At 42.2% G+C, this 18,084-nt stretch overlaps 1 protein-coding gene and 1 long non-coding RNA gene across 2 annotated transcripts in view; both read left to right on the plus strand.

The window, feature by feature from the left end:
- LOC134143049 (uncharacterized) overlaps positions 1-6,658 on the plus strand; it is a 33,390-nt gene extending 26,732 nt beyond the window's left edge. The window contains exons 3-4 of the long non-coding RNA XR_009959020.1: positions 5,737-5,799; positions 6,507-6,658. This is a non-coding gene — a long non-coding RNA (uncharacterized LOC134143049). The remainder of the gene's footprint in view (positions 1-5,736; positions 5,800-6,506) is intronic.
- Positions 6,659-7,045: 387 nt separating this feature from the next.
- Positions 7,046-17,949, plus strand: ECHDC3 (enoyl-CoA hydratase domain containing 3). The gene is made up of 5 exons (XM_062580705.1): positions 7,046-7,342; positions 7,740-7,861; positions 10,053-10,150; positions 13,046-13,246; positions 14,814-17,949. Exons 1-5 carry the CDS (start codon positions 7,194-7,196, stop codon positions 15,141-15,143), a joined length of 900 nt encoding a protein of 299 aa, XP_062436689.1. The 5' UTR covers positions 7,046-7,193; the 3' UTR covers positions 15,144-17,949.
- Positions 17,950-18,084: the final 135 nt, after the last annotated feature.

The raw sequence follows: 18,084 nt of genomic DNA on the forward strand, positions 1-18,084 counted from the left end.
CTTGTTGGCTAAAAGGCCTGTTGCAATCTAAAGAGAATAAATGAATAATTTTGCCAGTTTTAATGTCCCTGATGGTTGTCATGGGGTGGAAGGAAAAAAAAATGAATACACTGAACTGAAAACTGGCCAAAGAGCAGGAAGCAGGTGAACTGGAAGAGTCTAGAAAATTGAACGTATTTTGCTCTCAAAAAGAAGTTACTAGCAGAGAAGAGAACAAGGTCGGTAGTGGGTGTAATTTTGTGGTGAGAGAGATAATGTGTACAGAAGTGACTTGGCACAAAGCCGAGCAAGTAAAAGCAGATATTCCCAAATATGGAAAGTTTTTAGGCAAATTTTTGTTCTTGGCCCCAACTAGCAGCTATAAACTACCTCTTCTTTCACAGCAAGTGTTGTAGCTGTAACCACAGGGGAGACCCACTGACATTTGGAAGCACATCCTGAGATCCCAAGTAAGAGGATGAGGAGGCCCAGAGAATGCTGATATTCCATTCTTCCAGCACGCTCCAAATGCTCCCTGGGATGCGATCAGCATTTGTACCCTTTCATGGCAGTGAGGGGGGTGTTCACACCATCTGCCAAAGGCATCTGACTAGTTTCCCTCCATTCACTGTGTAATCAACAGAGAGGAACAGCCAGCCTTGAGAGCCATTCGGAGCAGGCGTCTAATTTACTGCACCTCTCTCTCCATTGATAGGAGTAGGGAGCCTTGTGAGATCGAGTATCTAAATTAGGAACGTGCAGTTACATACGCATAGGATAGGAACAACTACCTTCTTTTTCTCCAAATCTGTTATAGCATCCCATGTATTTATAATCCTGATCATTGTTCTCATCTTAAGAATCTCATAAATGGAAAATACATAAGCAAAATCTAACAATAAAGCCAGGGAAATGTGAATCACTTTAAATTAAAGTTCCTTAAGAGGAACAATGAAGGAAGAAAATGCAATGCGGGGAGAATAAGAGAAAAAAATAAATAAAGAGGAACAGGGAGAGGTCTAGTGACAAAAGGGTCCCGGTATTCAAGCTGAAGGGAAGAGTAAGTAGCACCATTACGTGGAGAAGTGCTGCCACACAGTGACAGGGAGAAAGATCACAGCATCACAGCTTTTAGGACACTGGCAGCTTTATGCCTTGTGCCGCAGCCAAGCAGGGCGCTGGCTGGTTTGCAGAAGGAGCACTGTACGCACACTACTACAGCGGGCAGCACTGTCACCAGAGAAGCACCGAATCTGAGCCTGACTTGAGTGACAGCTGCTGAGCTAGTTCCCCTGCTTAACAGTTTATTATGAAAGTGCCACTAGCAGTCATATAGTTAAAATTGTGTTTGAATCCTTTCTTTAAACAGAATAATCAACTATCAAAATAATATCACTTTCTCTTAGAGACTAAGCTTTTAGGACAGTTTGATCGTCTTTAATCCTACAGCTCATTTTGAATAACTAGAAAGAGGCCTCTCTTTTCTAATGGTAGGACTAATGCCTGGCATGTCCTTCTAGGACTAACATAAATTAGAATACTATATTTCTAAAGAAAAAACAAGGCTGATCCCCAAAGTTAGGTAATAAAGCCATATGAATTCCAGGGGTAGGCACATTAAAGAGCTCTTAAAGTCTCCCTCAGAAAATCCCAGTCCAAGTTAGTATTGTCCTGAAGTTTCTGTGCTGTTTCTATCTTGATACCAAGAAAGAAAATATAAATTGTCTAAAGATACAGTAAAAATGTTACACGGACAATCACAGCTGGGAGTTCTTTGGGCTAAAAAGGAACAAATATGCAAAATCTTTGTTCACCTTTTCCTTAGACAGTCCCAGGGGGTTCCACATCACAGAAATCATCACGCACTGATCGAGCTCTTTGCTAGCAGAATTCACCAAAGAGGAAAATGACTTATTTTTCTTCGGCTGTGACAGCATGGCTCTGCTCTCCCCATCACCATGCAACTCTTGTGCATGAGGCCAGAGTTTAAGCCAAAGAGTTCTGCTGAGTTTCTAAGGTGATGAACCCCTTTGGCTCCCAGTGGGATTTGAATGCCTTCAGCAACATTGAAACAAGATCCTCTGGGAATGCCAGGTTGGTACGATGAAGTTCAGCTGGAGAAAGGTCTCATGCCCCATAAAATAATCCCAATTTTTCATCAGATCATCTCAATTAATAGGTAGAAATGCCTTTGTACCTATATTTGTGTATTTACATATGTGTGTATACACATGTACACACACAGCCTCCTGTTAGCAGTTTTAGATTGCAGCTCATCTCAACAGCATCTGCCTGGGATCTGCTAGCTATACTGACCACTACCATCAGAGTGAAGCAGGTAGCCCTAAAACATCAGTGCTCCATCTGGGCTCATTGAAAGCCAATACATAAATAAATAGTTGTGCCTCATGAATACTATCTAATGTATCTACTATTATCTAATAACTATACTAGTGTATATTATCCATAAGTGTATGTGGAATGTGAGAGCATCTGCTTCATCAATGTTACCTGATCAAGGACCTTTTCAGTGCAAAAAAATAAGGGGAAAGTAATAAACAAAACTCTGCCCTGTGTGCAAGTGCAGTAAGGACGAGGTGGCAGCAATGGGAAAGACAAGTGTGAGTGAATTCAGGCTGGAGTCAGACTGTGGGTGAAGGGTCCAAGTGTCAGCCCCGGTGTGGGATGGGGGTGCAGGGCTGTGCATCCTGTGTACCAGCTACTGCACGGGCCAGAGCGAAAGCGGAGCAAGGGTCTCAGCATCCATGGCTGGAGCAGAACGGCGGGTCGCAGTGGCTGTGGGTCTGGCCACCAGCTGCTATGGGAGAGTGATCGTATTTTTCCGTGACCTGTTGTGTGTGTTGGAGGGGGGTGGATGTGTAATTCTCTAGCAAACTTGAAGCTGGGCTAGCCAGTGAGTAGGAGGCCCAGGATCCGGCAGAGATGTCAGATGGGCAGAGGGCCCGTGCTGCAATTTGAGGGATCCGCGAGGGTGGAGGTGCCTGTGAGATGAGTGCGTGAGCGTGTGCATCTGTTCCCTAGTGAGCATCAAGCTGGACTAGACAGCGAATAGGAGGCCCCTATAGCGGATAGGGGGGCTCAGGGCAGGGATATCAGATGGGATCTGCAAATGTTCCTGTGTTTGTGAATCTAAAGAGTGAGGATGTGCTTACACTGGTGAACTTCAATCCTGATCAGCCAGAGAGGAGCAAGGGGACTAGGCTCTCTATACATGGCTTTTATGTTAGGGCGGTGCTGTACGTGGGTGTTGTTGAAATGCTGTGGCTGTGGCTACCTCTAGCAAGCCATGTCTGTGTTCTCTGTGTGTGCAGATGTGTGTCGCTGGGATACACACTCAGGCTCACTACTGTTTGAACCTGGAAAGGGGAAAGCAGCCGCCACATCCGTTGTCTGGTCCAGGGAGACCCCCAGGTCTTGGGCACACCAGGCTGGGCTCTGGCAGCTGGGCAAGAGGAATCCCCACATTCCAGAGTCTGCCAGAGGTGGCATAACATCCCTGAGCACCATCTTCATTGTCTACACAAGTTATCTAGCAACACCACAATGAGGACCCCAAAGTACATTAAAACAGCTAAATACACTTGTGCTTCAAAACATCTGCTACTAGCACTGTGTGATACCCTGAAAAGTTTCTGTAATCATCGAACAAAGGAGTGGCATTATGTCCCTTATCATATGCCTTTTTATTTTTTATGAAAAACCAATAAAACTAAAGGTTAGAAAAGCCCTGTCTAGTACTTGCAGTGCTGGCTTCTGGTTGTCTCAGGTTGGAAATGTCAGCTCAGCCATAACCACAATGCTGCTAGCAAATGCTATAAAAAGGAAAGCTGTCTGAAATTGGAAAACTCTTTTCAACACTTTTCTCAAAGAAGGCAGCAGCAGGTCTGTTTAATGCAAAGGGGAAACTGCAGCCAAAAAGAGGTCTGTTATGGGGGTGGGTGAGAAAGGAAACATGAGGTTGTCAATCAAAATGAAAAAGAACAGAATTTCCAGGGAGCGGGAAACACTTTGTATCAAAAAGAAGCTATTTGCAGAAGACTGGAAAAAATATTTCACTGGAGACGGACAGAAAAAGGACAGTAGAAGAAGAAAGAGAAGGAATTGAAAGAAATAAAAAAAGGGATTGTAATTCACAAGGCCAGTTTTAAGAGGAATAGATTGAAAGAGTTTACTGACTGCGGGAGAAGGAGGTGCTGAACATCTCCCAGAGCTGGGACACGCATTGCATTCTTTGTATGCTGGCCATCTCTTAAGCCAAGCAGAGACTTTGAAAATCACTTGTGATCAATTTATAATTATCTAGTTTTCTCCTAAATGGGCAATTTTTGCCACCACATATTAAAAATAATGTTTGAAAGAACATTTCGGTGTATGACCATGAAGCAAAAAGAATCTTGAGAAAATTAAAACAGGAAAGTGGGGAAAGCCCAGTCCAGGCCTAGCTCTCAGTGTCCCTCAACACTTACTGAATGCACATAAAATCATTATTTTTATTACAGTAGAGCCACAAACCAATGATCAAACAGATCATTGTTGTTTTAGGCAATATAAAAACAGTTACTATTTTAAAGCTTGTTACTATTTTATACACAAATATATTAATAAGCAGAAAATGGCAGTAGTTCTTTTATGAGGCTGATGCTGAGAACTGTAAAGCCACAATTACTACTACAGTCAGAAGAAACTACAGGGGGTCAATGGCCACTGGTGAAAATCAGATCCACATTTGGAAACCCTTGCAAGACTACAGCCACACTCACAAAAATGGGGAGATAAGGAACTAGTAACATAGATACGTATTTACAGGGAATATGTGCTGTAAATGCATCCATCTATTTTCAGTATATAGGACTCTGACAGAAAAGGGAACCATAAACAACGGAAACTTGCATTTGCATACACCACTTGACTTACTAGTATCTTTATCTGGCATTAGGAAATGATCTGTGATGAAGAGATGTGATGAAGTAAAAGCAGGGAAATATTTCAGGGGCATCCTGTGTTACCTTGAACACCGTTTTTGAGCCTGTCAGCATCTCATGGCAGATAAGACTGTTTGCTAGGTACCTCATTCACACAGCTGCTTCTTTCCCAGGACACTGCCTGAGCCAGATGCAAACAGAGAGAAGAGATCACTTTTGTTAGTGTAAACAGAGAATAAAAGAATTAAAGAAATCTGAGAGGTGATACTGAAAGTGAAATTTTATGGAAGAGCAATGTTTTAAATAATCAAGGTGCACAGATAGTTGTGCATCTCTCAGACTGGAAAGATTCACTATACAAGATGCCAGGAGGTAGCAAAGCAGAGCTTTGTGGTTTTGCAGAAGCACAGACAGGAAAAGGAGCCACCTCCCCAGATCCAGCCCTCAGGTATCCTAGACAAGACATCACATAATCCCTTTTAGAAGCTTCTTGAGCTCCAGCTTAAAATAGCCAGATTTTATCCATGTGACTTCCAGTGTAAGTCTGTTACAATCTCACTGCTTTGATGGCTGCAATTCTGCCTCTTAACTTCTGACTCAAATATGTTAATTTTTGTTGTCAATGTTAATATGTTTATACCCATTTACTTCAGTGCCAGCCTAGTTCTCCATCTTACATAGCTTTTTGCCATCTTCAATTATAAAATGCCTGTCCTCTAGAGACATCAATCATCATTTCTTTGATTTTATTTGCTAGACAGGAGGACAAATGCTCTCGTCTATCGTAACAGAGAGTCTCCATTCTACTCTGCAGCTATTCTCTCCTTAGGTTTGGCCTCTTGAACATGGATGACCAGAAGCATACACAATAATCCAGGTACCTTCACTTGTCCTTGCCTAAAATACATTGACTCCTGTCTCTTAAAATCACATCTGTAGGGGTGGGGTTTTTTTGTTTTTTTTTTTTTTTTGATGCATCATATGGATTACAGAACTGTTACGTGGAACCAACTGGAATATCTAAGTGCTTCTCCATGATCATTTGCAAATAATGAGATCTCACCAAATAGCCGCTGGTCTTGTTATTAGTTCCTAAATATATGACCCTGAGTTTTGAGCACTGAATTTCATCCCCTGCAAATCACTCTAGGCCTCAAAGCGATCTCATTCTTTCCGTATAACATAATTGTCCTCTGTACTGATGGCACATCCCAACTATGTCACTAATAGGTTTTCTCAGCACAGTCCTAATCTCTGCCCTATGGGTGTAAGCACAAATACTCGGTAAAATCCATTTCGAGACTTTGCAGTAGGAGTGCAGGCCAGTTTGGGAGGAGATAGCTTCTTTTCCTTGCAGTCCTCGGTTTCCAAGAGGGAGCAATCAATGCACACAGCGTACAAGACCACAGTAGAAACGTCTTCAAAATCTTTAAGAGTCAGTGATAAAGATTGTAATAAACTGCAGACCAATATTGTAGGACATAGTGTAACTATTCCTGACCAGACGTGTGGAATTTATTTAGTCCCTCCCACATGTTTGGTTTCCCACACTTTGTATTCTTTCTTCCTTTGTTATCCTTGCAGTCAGCACCCTGTGGAAATCCGGTGTTTTGGCTGGAGAACGGAGCGGCTGTGGAGCTCGAACTGTTGAAGTTTCCGGAGACCAGATAAACCGCGCTGCCGAGGCGCAAACAGGGAGGGCACAACCCCACCGAGGCGGCTCTGAGGCGGCGCGGGGGGCGGTAACGGCCGCGAGGGGCGGTAACGGCCGCGAGGGGAGGGGCGGTAACGGCCGCGAGGGGCGGTAACGGCCGCGAGGGGCGGTAACGGCCGCGAGGGGAGGGGCGGAAACGGCCGCGAGGGGGCGGTAACGGCCGCGAGGGGGCGGTAACGGCCGCGAGGGGGCAGTAACGGCCGCGAGGGGCTGTAACGGCCGCGAGGGGGCGGTAACGGCCGCGAGGGGGCGGTAACGGCCGCGGGGAGGTGTAACGGCCGCGAGGGGGCGGTAACAGCCGCGAGGGGGCAATAACGGCCGCGAGGGGGCGGTAACGGCCGCGAGGGGGCGGTAACGGCCGCGAGGGGGCGGTAACGGCCGCGGGGAGGTGTAACGGCCGCGAGGGGCGGTAACGGCCGCGAGGGGGCAATAACGGTCCCGAAGGGGCGGTAACGGCAGCAAGGGGGCAATAACGACCCCGAGGAGGCGGTAACGGCCGCGAGGGGGCGTAAACGGCCGCGGAGCAGCGTCCGAAAGGCGGCGCCGCCTCGCCAGTCATGGCCGGTGTTGTCGGCCGCCTGTGGCGGCTGCGGGGCGCCCTCGCTGGCCCCCGCGCCGCGGCCTGCAGCAGCGCCGCCGCCGCGGGAGCCGGGCAGCCGCCGCCGGCGGAGAAGCTCACCAGCAGACGGCAGGCGGACGGCGTCCGGTGAGCAGGCACCGGGGGCGGCGTGGGGCGGCTGAGGGGACCGGGGACCGCGGCGGGAAATGGTGGCGGGGACGCTGGCAGCGCCCGCTTCCTGCCGCAGCAGCAGCGGCCTTCCAGCTTGTGCCCCCGCTTTCACCTTCGCCGCCGTGGCAGTGGAGTGCCGACAGGAGGTCAGCACCTCTGTGACAAATTCCCCAGAAACCGCTTCGGGGAGGCAAAATCTAACATGAACGCAGGTGAGGCGTTCACTGGATTCGTGTGCAAAAAGGCCTCCAGTCCTGTCCGAAACCTCACGGGCTTACGATATACAAGTATATTTTAGCAGTTTCAGGAGATCATCCTTACTTTCGCTTAGGCTGTAAATGCAGTTTTTATAGTAACCTTTTTACTTTTACAGCAACATTATCTTGAACAATCCAAAGAAGAGAAACGCTCTGTCACTGTCAATGCTGCAGTCACTTCGGGAAGACCTCCTGCATGACATCAAAAGCAAAGATCTCAGAGTTATTGTCATTTCAGGTATTTCCTTCAGTTAAGGCAGATGGAAGAGAACAGAGGGAAGAGGAAGAAGAAACAGGATAATATGGAGTTTAAAGCTAGGTGTATCACAGAATTACAGAAAATAGAACAGGAAAGGATTTGCATTTTATTTTTTTTTACAAGTAGCCAAGAATGTAAAAGGTATCTCATTTGTGTCTTCACCATTTGCTTTCATGCTGTTCTTTGTATTCATCCTACTTTTCACTTTCATGTACATGACTAACAATTGGCTTTTTTTGGGGGGGGGGTTGATAATTAACATTGCTAACAAGAAACTGTATAAACCCTTTTCAGAACGTTGGTATTTCAGTCAGGTTACATAGTATGTGCATATAGGCTTTTTTTAATTTTGTTAAGTAATCGGTAGATTAAATAATTGGTCTTAAAACTATATATAAAAGACAGTTTAAGCAGAATAAAGAAAATGTTCTAATGGTTGTCAGATTACAGAAGAAACATTTCTAATTAATTTGTGTGTGTAAAAAAAAAAAAGCTGATCTTCTATCACTTTTGTTGCCTTCAGTGGCAGGATTATGAGATCACAATAAACACAGCATAAAAGGTTTCTTCAAATCATATGGTCTGTTCCCGTAATCTAAACCTGCTCTAATCATTGGATCATCCTATGTTACCTTTGCCAGTGGTTCGTCAAAACTGTTTTTAAAACTCACCAGCAAAGCAAAGACCTGCAGATGTAGAACACTCTCTCTCAGAATCTAGTGTAGATTTCTTCCAGTTTTCCTAGTATTTATCTGTAGAGTTTTTAAATAAAATAAACGTTGGGTTGTTCTTAAGCTATCTTTTTTTCCTGTGATGTTTTAAGATAATTTTCCCCTTTTTAAACATCTAAGAGCTTGATTAATTTAGAATGCTGTAATTTCCTGTACTGAGGGGGAAACACTGTGCACATGTGTGTAAGTGCATGCACAGGAGAATAGAAGTATGTTAACTTCAGAGGTGAGTTTTTCTTTCAAGTCTGAAAATCTCTTATCCACTTCCAGCTCTTGGAAGAATAAGTTCTACAGGTTAGGCCTAATATTTTCATTTTTTTTTCTTTTTCCCCAAGAATGGATGGTTAAATGTACAGAAGAAATAAATAAGTACATTCAAAATTTCAAAGAGCAGTAACATATCAAATATTTCAGATTCTTATTTGGGATTACAATGGTTTGACAGAGCAGTTGGGTTTGTTTTCTTGTTTTCATTAACAATAAATTGCACGTTCCTGTTGATTTGTGATTCCACTGCTGAGTGGAATGCAGAAGACCTCTAAAGAAAATTAAAGACTTGTCAGGGGATGCTTTGAGTTTTTAACACAGACCTTGTGTTAAAGGTCTGTTAAAGATTTAAAGAATCCACAGACAGTGGATTCTTCTTTAATGAGGCATAAACGGATGTGATTAGTTTTCATCTAATGTGTTGCTGATCCAACAAGTTGATGTTAGGTATGTGGTTATTTCTAGATGCTCTAGATGTAAAGTTTCCAGCACTGCTGTCCAAAAGATGTCTGTGCATCTGTGCAGCAGCAGAATCATAATCAGCAAAGTCACAAAAGCCAGAGTCATATGGAATTCCCTAGATGATGGTTTAAGCAATGGAGGAACAGAGGCCCCAGCAACCTCTCTGGCTCTCCTCCAGCCAAAAGACCTTGTCTGTTGTTGCCTTGAACACCGTGACTTTGAAATCTTGATGTTTATTTAGCAGAAGTTAATCATTAATTTTAGATGCAGAACACTAACTAGAAAGGGAATAACTGTAGTTATTAGGCTGAAAGTAGAGCAGTCCCTCGTCACTCCAGCTGGTAGATTACATTGTGCCAAGAAGCAGTTTATCACAGTATCTTATGAAAAATTGGACTCGGGGGTGTAAAGTGCCTTGTTTTTAACCAACTTTACTTGGAATGGAAGACAAACTAGGCCTCTAAAATGTTTATTGGTGCTAGTGGGTTAAACGTTTCATGGTGGCAATTAAAAATGTTATAAAATTCAGAATGCAGTATTGAGGAGCTTCATGTAAAATTCCCCTACCCCTCCCCAGGCTCCTTTTTTACCAGTGGCAACTCTATATCCTTAACAAGTAAGGCACTGATACTGCCACTCCCTCTGGTTTCTAAAGTAGTACAGATTGACAACTCATTTTTTTAACCTCCATTTCATTAAATCCTTTACAGCTGAAGGACCTGTATTTTGTTCTGGTCATGATTTAAAGGAACTGTCAAGTGAAGAAGATGTTAAGCATCATTCCAAAGTATTTGAACTTTGTGCAGAGGTAAGCAGTTCTTCACAAATGCCAACCCCTTTCTCCTAGTATTGCAAGCAATGAAACTGGTTTAAGTAGGGACAGCATTGGTCATCTGCTGGCTTGAGCACAGGCTGTTGTTCTGGATTCCCTGCTCTTTACTGTTCTGCCATTTTAATACCTGATCCTGGTCAAATTATGTTTTTCCTGGATTTCTTTCTCTCTGTGCAAATAAAAGTGCTAGAATGCTAATGCATAGGTGTCGTAGAATGGGTACAGTCATTCACTGCATGGTCCTTACTTTGGCCAGGGTTCCTTGCAGCTGAGTATTTGTGTAGTGTCCTTCCTAAAAATACAGCATTATCCAACTTCATACCACCTGTGATCTAATATTCCTTCCCAGCATTTAGCTAATAACTCAAGACCAGCTGAAACATCAAGTAGCACAACATGACTTTCTGGTTGACTGGTCAGCAGAACACACAAGTTCTTGTTGTAAAGGCACAGCCCTGGAAGTCAGGAAGTTAAAGTGAACCTAGCAGCCTTTGGAGAGAATGGCAAAAAGCCCTTTGTAATGGCACTAGAATTTGACCCCTCATCCTGCTCAGCGTGACTACAAAAAATAATTTTAGGTCTTTTTTTCTAGTTCCTCCAATAGAAATAATGATCTCCATGCACACTGTCAAGCTCCCTTATTCATATTTAACAAATGCACTAAAAGCATTTCTGTGAAAGTTACCACTGAAGTCCTTTTATGTAATATGTAGTGATAATCCTTGCAGTTTTGCCTGTATTTCTCACTTACAATTCCCTGTAACTGCAAAATTTAATATTAAATTGAGACCTTTGCTCCTTTCTGAGGATGGGACTAATTTGTCATTCAGCTACATTTGTGCCTATCTCTTTATAAGCAGCAATGCTTATAAATGCCTATAGGCTTATAATGTAGCCTATAGGCTACAATACTGTCAGTGAAAAACTGAACTGTATAGTTTCTGGGTCACAGAATAGGAAAAATCAGACAGAAGAGACACAGAATTTATTCCATGTAGCATGAAATCAAGAGTTTGTAAATTTCTCACTTTTAAGAACTAAAGGAATTTAAATCGTCCCTGACGTATCTCTAGCATTGGGGCTCTATGCAGGATTAATGGCTAGTGTAGCAAGCTAGGCTTTGATTTAATAAAGGGAAAAAGCAAAAAAATAACAATATCAGTGTGTAGAGTTAAATGTTTCTTTGTGAGAATAGTGCCCTACTGTATAGTAAATTTAGTAAGGAATCCATCATTATAAATAAAAAATGAGGTACCATATTTCAGATAAATATCCTAAGACATGAAATTGGCAAAGAAGAAATGAAGTGTTAGCGACGAAATGGTATTTGATTTAATCCTTTTTCTGATGATGATGATGGTAATGGTAATAGTGCTTTACATTTTCTACCTGAGACTCATAAAAATATTTAAATTTTTCTCATAAATCACAACTCAGTGTTCCTCCTTTGTAGGAAGAAGGTCTTATGATAAACAATAACGACACTTTACGGATAAACTGAGAAATATGGAAATTAATTTAGGTTTTATGTAGGAGCCTAACATACCTACATTTTAGTTGTCTGGTAAAGTAATTGACTTTGCTTTTTGGTCTATAGAGAAAGACAGGAACTTTTGAAGGCTTCTGGAAAGGGGAGTATGTCTTTCTAAATTTAGATGTCTAAGTTAAGCAAATGCATCTTATTCTAAATCACCTGCCCACATTGTAGACTAGTGGGTCCAGAGTATTGGAATTCGGCTTGGTATTTAGGAAGCTTGGCTTGCATGTCTGTCTGTGACTGGTAGTCTAGGGCAAGTCATCTCATCTCCCTATGCCTCTGATTTGCCATGTGTATGATGAAGCTTGCACTAGTATATAAAATAAAATATTCAAGAACTAAGCACTCTCCACACGCAGGTCTGAGACAGATGTGAATATCACTTCTCCAGAGGCTTTTCAAAAATAAAACCATAAGTAACAGAGTTTTTTTTTAAAGGAGAATTTAACTTAAAATTTTTAAAATCACAAAGAGTACTTTCTCCGTGCATGTGTGTTTCTCTGCACACACGCACATACTTTTGCTTATTTGTTGTTTTCTTTTCAGGATGCACTGAACATTGTTTTCAAAGATAGAAAAACTGAGACAAAGGCTGGCCAAATTCAAAACTGAATTTAGGTAACTTTACCTAAGGGATGTAAAACTTGCCAGGCTTCATCCATTGGAGAAAATGAATTAGCAAATGAAAACTTCTTATCTTGCTGCACTGTGTTAATATGACAATTCTTTAATCAAGGTAATGACAGTAATCAGTTAAATAACATTCTGTATCTGCAAGCATTAAAATTAGGTGAGTTTGATCTCCACTTTATGGAAGAAACTGAGTTAGAAAAGTTAGACAAATTCATCTCTCTTAACTTCAGCTATCTAAAAGCTGGCTATCCTGCCTCAGAAAACGTGACATGGCGTACACAATTCCTTGCCACAGAGACTATTTGTTACATAGTCAGTTTTGCAGTACAGGTGTTAATGAAGGTGGGAATGGTTTGCCTTGGATACCCATCTTACCTCAGCCGATAACACCCAAGCTCCATACAGCTCTAATACAAGTGTCTCTGCTGTTCATTCTTGTGCTTTCCATTTCCATTGGAGCTACAGGACTAACCAACACTACATAAGCACAGCTGTGCATCTACTGGGCCAGCACTGTTTTTGTGCATTAAAGCAGACTGCAGCAGGCTTTGCAGGGAGAGCTTACATCTTTCATTAAACTCCAATTGATAAAGCTGGGAAATGCAAACAGCGACATCAAGCAGGCAAAGCAGCTGCAAGTTTTAGAACATACAGTGCTTACACCTCAGTGACTAACTGACCATTTTCTTTTCTGCATACAGGTTATGACTTTAATCCAAAAACTTCCAGTACCGGTGATTGCCAAAGTAAATGGCCTGGCTACAGCAGCAGGCTGTCAGCTAGTGGCAAGCTGTGACATTGCGGTGGCAAGTGAGAAATCCCAATTTGCTGCTCCTGGAGTAAACATTGGGCTGTTTTGCTCTACACCAGCTGTGGCCTTGGGCAGATCTCTTCCAAGAAAGGTAGGCTTCCTTCACAGTTATTCTTTGCAGTTTTGCAAGAAGTAGGATCCTGTTAGAGTTTCAGTTCCATTACCTAAACTTCATTTTCTGCAATAGAACATTCAAAATACTTCATTGCCAAAGACACATTCAGAACAAATTCTGTGGACCGGGAAGAAGTAAAAAAAGGGATGACCTCTGTTCAGGAAAAGCAGCTTCCTACCATTCCGATTTCAATCAGCAGGGACTCACACCAGCAGCACACCAGCGCAGCAACCCTTTTCCTTTCCAACAGAAAACTCTGTGCTTTGGACAAAGAAAGATGTTCTCCCCCTGATGAGAAACCCCCGCAAACTCAGGATATCAGTCCCACCGAGGTATCAATTCTTTCCAGGCAGTGACATTTCATTGTCAGCATGCTCCGCCTGGGTTTAGATCAAGATGCTTTAAATAGTGTCTAAAACCCTCATATACCTCTCCCTGCTTTTGTTTCCTACTGATTGTGAATACACATCTCTCACTGCATAAACAGTAGTATGACCTGTAAAGCCTTGGCTAAAAAGTGAAATTCTAAGTTCTGATCCAGTTGAATTCATGTGGGCAGAATCATGTTCTTCAAGGCCAGCAGGGCACTGCTGAGATACAAGGACTTACCTGCAAAGATCCAATTGCTGGAAAAAAGCTTTAACTTTAATTTCCTATCTGTAATGCCATCATGTTCAAATGTAGCATATTTGTGTTTTTGAAAAAGTGTGCTAGACTGTACCATTACAGCTGTTTCTGAGTTAGTATTTCTGATTTTACAATTACCTTTTTAAAATGTGTAGGGTATACTTTTCTCTGTGCTGCTTTTCAGAGTAGCAGGACATTTTCCTGCAAGTCTCAGGATTACTGATTTTACCTTTTATCAAATGAAATATTGTCAAGGAGTTAACACAGCAAAGATGCTAATAAGGATAATTGAGTCTTACAATTTGTTGTATCTGGAGTCATGGAAAAAACTTCTCAGTGTATGTAGAGCATCAAATAGTCAGCTGAGTATTTGGATATTTTAATTTGAAACCTCAAGTAGAGGATGCTGGAAGCAACAGAAGACTGGGATAGGTACAATTATAAGAGGAGTGTTTTTAAAAATACAGGGACAAAACTTCAAGACAGATATTTTCAAATCAGTGTATTGACTTAGGAAGCCTCTGTTTAGTTACTATCATACTCTCAGTTTAAAATGTTAAATTCAATCATGTGACTTAGTGATACTAAGACTTAGTATCTGCATTTCTCTAGATTCCTACTGCAGTCACTAGAGGTTCTGAGCTTTTGAAAAGAAATCCAGATGCATCAGCCTAGGACAGCAGTTCTGAAAAGTGGGTGGTTCTGAAAAAAGGTCCACTCTAGACTCAGTCCTTCTGTTGTAGAAACCTTTTCGTATTTCCTTGGCAGTTTCAAAGGCCAAAAAATTTGAACCTTTCATTTGCCAAAACCAGCAACTTGTACTTGAAAGAAGAAGCTGAGATTCCAAAAACAAACTAAAGCAATAAGGAAGATGAATATATTTAATTTTTCTTTTTTTTTTTTTTTTCTTGTTCAGGTGGCATTAGAGATGCTTTTCACAGGTGAACCTCTTTCTGCCCAGGAAGCATTAATGCATGGGCTTATCAGCAAGGTGGTACCAGAAGACAAGCTAGAAGAAGAGACCATGAATATCTCTCATAAGATATGCAAAAGCAGCAAGTCTGTCCTGGCATTGGGGAAGGCCACCTTTTACAGACAGATGACACAGGACCTTGATACTGCTTATAAAACGACTGCCCAGGTCATGGTAGATAATTTGACTTTGAGAGATGGGCAGGAAGGTATTGAAGCCTTTATTCAAAAACGTAAGCCTGTCTGGTCACATTCTCTGGACAAGAAGAAATGAATCCTGTTTTTAAGCTAAGCTTAGCTGCACTTTGTAATTCTCCATGCAGTTGCCTTTGAGAACTATACTTTTGCTGTTACTGAAAGTAAAACTTCTCTTATATATGCCAAAGCCACAATAAATTCTTTGTAAGTATATAATAAGTTAAAAAAAACCAAACCAAATGGGCCTTTTTAGCAGTGAAAATCATCTAATAATGTTTAGTATGTTCCATGTTACTTAGGGAATCACAGGGATCAGAAAAGCACTCAGATCACCCTGTTCAGTACTTGTCCCCTTAGTTCTAGATGTGAATTTCCGTTTGTTATTATTAATAGAGGGAAAAAACTGTTTGGATTAATTCCAGAGAGGACAGTTGCACATAGATATATCGTAACTGATTCCACTGTTAATATTGTATAGTATGATACAGACAAAAGCCTATAACAGAAGCCGCATTTCTCCATATTAGTGTAGCTGTTTATGAACCTTCTGTACTATTTGTTTGTCTCCCTCAGCAAATGCTGTTTTTCTCCTCCAGTTCAAACAGGTGCTCTGCCTGCTCCAGCTCTACAGGTTTTTGCTGGTGACTCCAGTGAGGCTGAGCATGGTTTGGGGAGTTGAGTATTGCAAAGGGTACACTGCAAAAGCCACTGCTTGGAGGCTCCAGCAGAGAATCTCACCTGGTAGTGTTTAGACCGAGCCATAACTTTTAGGGTATGTCTTCAGTTTATCATAGAATCAGAGGCACTTTGGCTGGTAAGTCCAATCGTGTTCTAAGCAGGACTTTTACCAACGCTGGAACAGGTCAGTCACTGGTTTGAGGTTGTGACAACCTCCAAGGAGGGGATTCCACTGCCCCTCTGGGGAAGCTGTTACAGTGCTGTGTAACACTCCTGATGGAAAAGGTTTTTTCTTAATGGTCAGCCTGAGACTCTGAAGCAGCAGAGTTTGGCCATTAATGTAACCTTTGTTAGATTATCTGCCATTATTAAGATAATTTCCGCTCCGTCCTCTTCATGTCTGCTCTTCAAGTAGTCGCAGGCGGCTTTTAGACCAACCTTAGACTTCTCTGTGCTTGTCTAAAGAAATCCTTCAGCTCTCCTTGGAGGTCATATTCTCTTGGTTATCATCTAGGTAGTTCTTTACTGGACCCTTTCCAGTTTCTCAACATCCCTTTTGCACTTGGTGTACCAAAACTGACATTATTCTAAATATAGCCTCACCAGTGCTGAGCAGGGGAGAATAAAATAATTCCTTCAAATGTGCTGGGCACTTTCAGCCAGTCAGTATTGCTCGGGATGCATTTTGCCTTATTTGTGATGAGAGTGCACTGTTGGCTCATACTCAGTTTGGCATCCACTTTAACCCTAGTTTGCTTTTCAGCAGGACTGCCACTCAGCCAGCCACTTCCCAGCTTGTACTGCTGCACAGAGTTGTTCTACCCCAGGTGCAGAACCTTGCATTTCTCCTTAGTTTATGAAGGTCCTTCTTGATTGAAGCCGCATTCAGTATGTCAGCCATTCCCCCAATTTAGTAGCATCTGCAAATTTGCTGAGGGTATGAAGATACTGAACGATATGGGCCTCTGTATTAGTCCATGCGGATCACCATGGGAAGGCATTTCAGCAAAGATGTTTTTCTGAGGTTCTACATAGTCAAATTGTGATGCTCATCCATTTCATCCTTAAATAGGCATCTAAGAAAGATCAGATGAATCACTGGATGGATATCCCTTTTTTTCTTTATTGACAGTAAAAGTAGACTAAAGTGCTTAGCTCAGATTTAGATGTCTTAAGTTAGGTCAGATGAATCCTTAGAACTACTTAAACTCACAATGTGAAGGTATCATGCATCAAAGGAATTTTTTAAAGGTATGTTTGCTCCTGTGTCTTGGTTCCCTGTTTGTGTGTCAGCTCCTTCCTCAGTTCTCTGGAGAGAACCAAGTACCCAAGAAAGATCTGGGATAGTTATCTGCAAGGCTTATCACTCCTATGCAGTATGGACGAGTCCACACCAGCTTTGGCCTCCTTTGCCTTCACAGTGCTCTGCTACTGTCCCGTTAGGCCTCATACAACACTCATGTCCATCCTCAGTATCATGCTATAAAACATCCTGTTGGCAGGCGTGCCTGTTATTTCAGGCACTTTGAACTGGAAAACCTCTCCACCAAAAAGTCATCATTTTTGTCTCTGGGCCACAAAAGGGCTCTACGGAACTAAAGGACACCCAGGCCAATTGTTTTACAGTGCAGATGCAGCCAGTCTGCTGCACAACGGCCTAACCACGAGGGCCTGCTCGCAAAGGCTATGTTAGTGGAGTCAGCGTTGTGTTGATGCTCGTGTTACCAGCAATGGTCTCGCAGCCCAGGCAGGCCACATCCCCCACACAGGCGTGACGGGCCTTACTCTGTCAGGTGCACTGCTGGGATCGGCATGTTGAACAACGCTTTGCTTCTAAGTCACAGTCAAATTCTGTTCCTCTTTATACTGGGACAAGACAGGCTAGGTTGTGCAGAAATGAACCTCTTGCCTTTCTAACTGGCCTATATATTTTAATTCAAATCAGTGATATCAGTACTCATTTATATGTGTGTAGTCCCACATTTTCCCCCATAGAAAGCTGTTCTCTTTTTTTTTTGTCTACAGGCCCTACTCAGCATGAAAAGAAGGTAATTTCCAATTTTCCTTCTATTTTTAATTTAAAAACAGGAACTTTAAACTGTAATTCACCATTGAAAATAGTTTGTCTCTATCAGAATGTGAAAAAAATGTGGATCATTGGAAATAGCTGTTTCAAAAATATAAACTTCTGTTGTAATCACTAAGGAAGAGTTGGGTTTTATATAAACTCGCATAGCTTGTATGAACAATTAAGAGAAAGAAGGGTTAAATCTGGGGGCTACTGACCTTCATGATGTCCTTTTTCATATTGTAAGATGCTGTACTTAGACTGTTGCCAC

Source organism: Rhea pennata, chromosome 1, assembly GCF_028389875.1.
Source record: "Rhea pennata isolate bPtePen1 chromosome 1, bPtePen1.pri, whole genome shotgun sequence".
NCBI classification, from domain to species: domain Eukaryota; kingdom Metazoa; phylum Chordata; class Aves; order Rheiformes; family Rheidae; genus Rhea; species Rhea pennata.

What these genes read in the sequence shown, in the direction of transcription:
- ECHDC3 (XM_062580705.1), top strand. Translation starts at nt 7,194, where the DNA reads ATGGCCGGTGTTGTCGGCCGCCTGTGGCGGCTGCGGGGCGCCCTCGCT. An exon ending in TATTTGAACTTTGTGCAGAG is followed by an intron (nt 10,151 to 13,045) that starts GTAAGCAGTTCT and finishes TTCTGCATACAG; the next exon opens with GTTATGACTTTAATCCAAAA. An exon ending in GCAGATCTCTTCCAAGAAAG is followed by an intron (nt 13,247 to 14,813) that starts GTAGGCTTCCTT and finishes TTTCTTGTTCAG; the next exon opens with GTGGCATTAGAGATGCTTTT.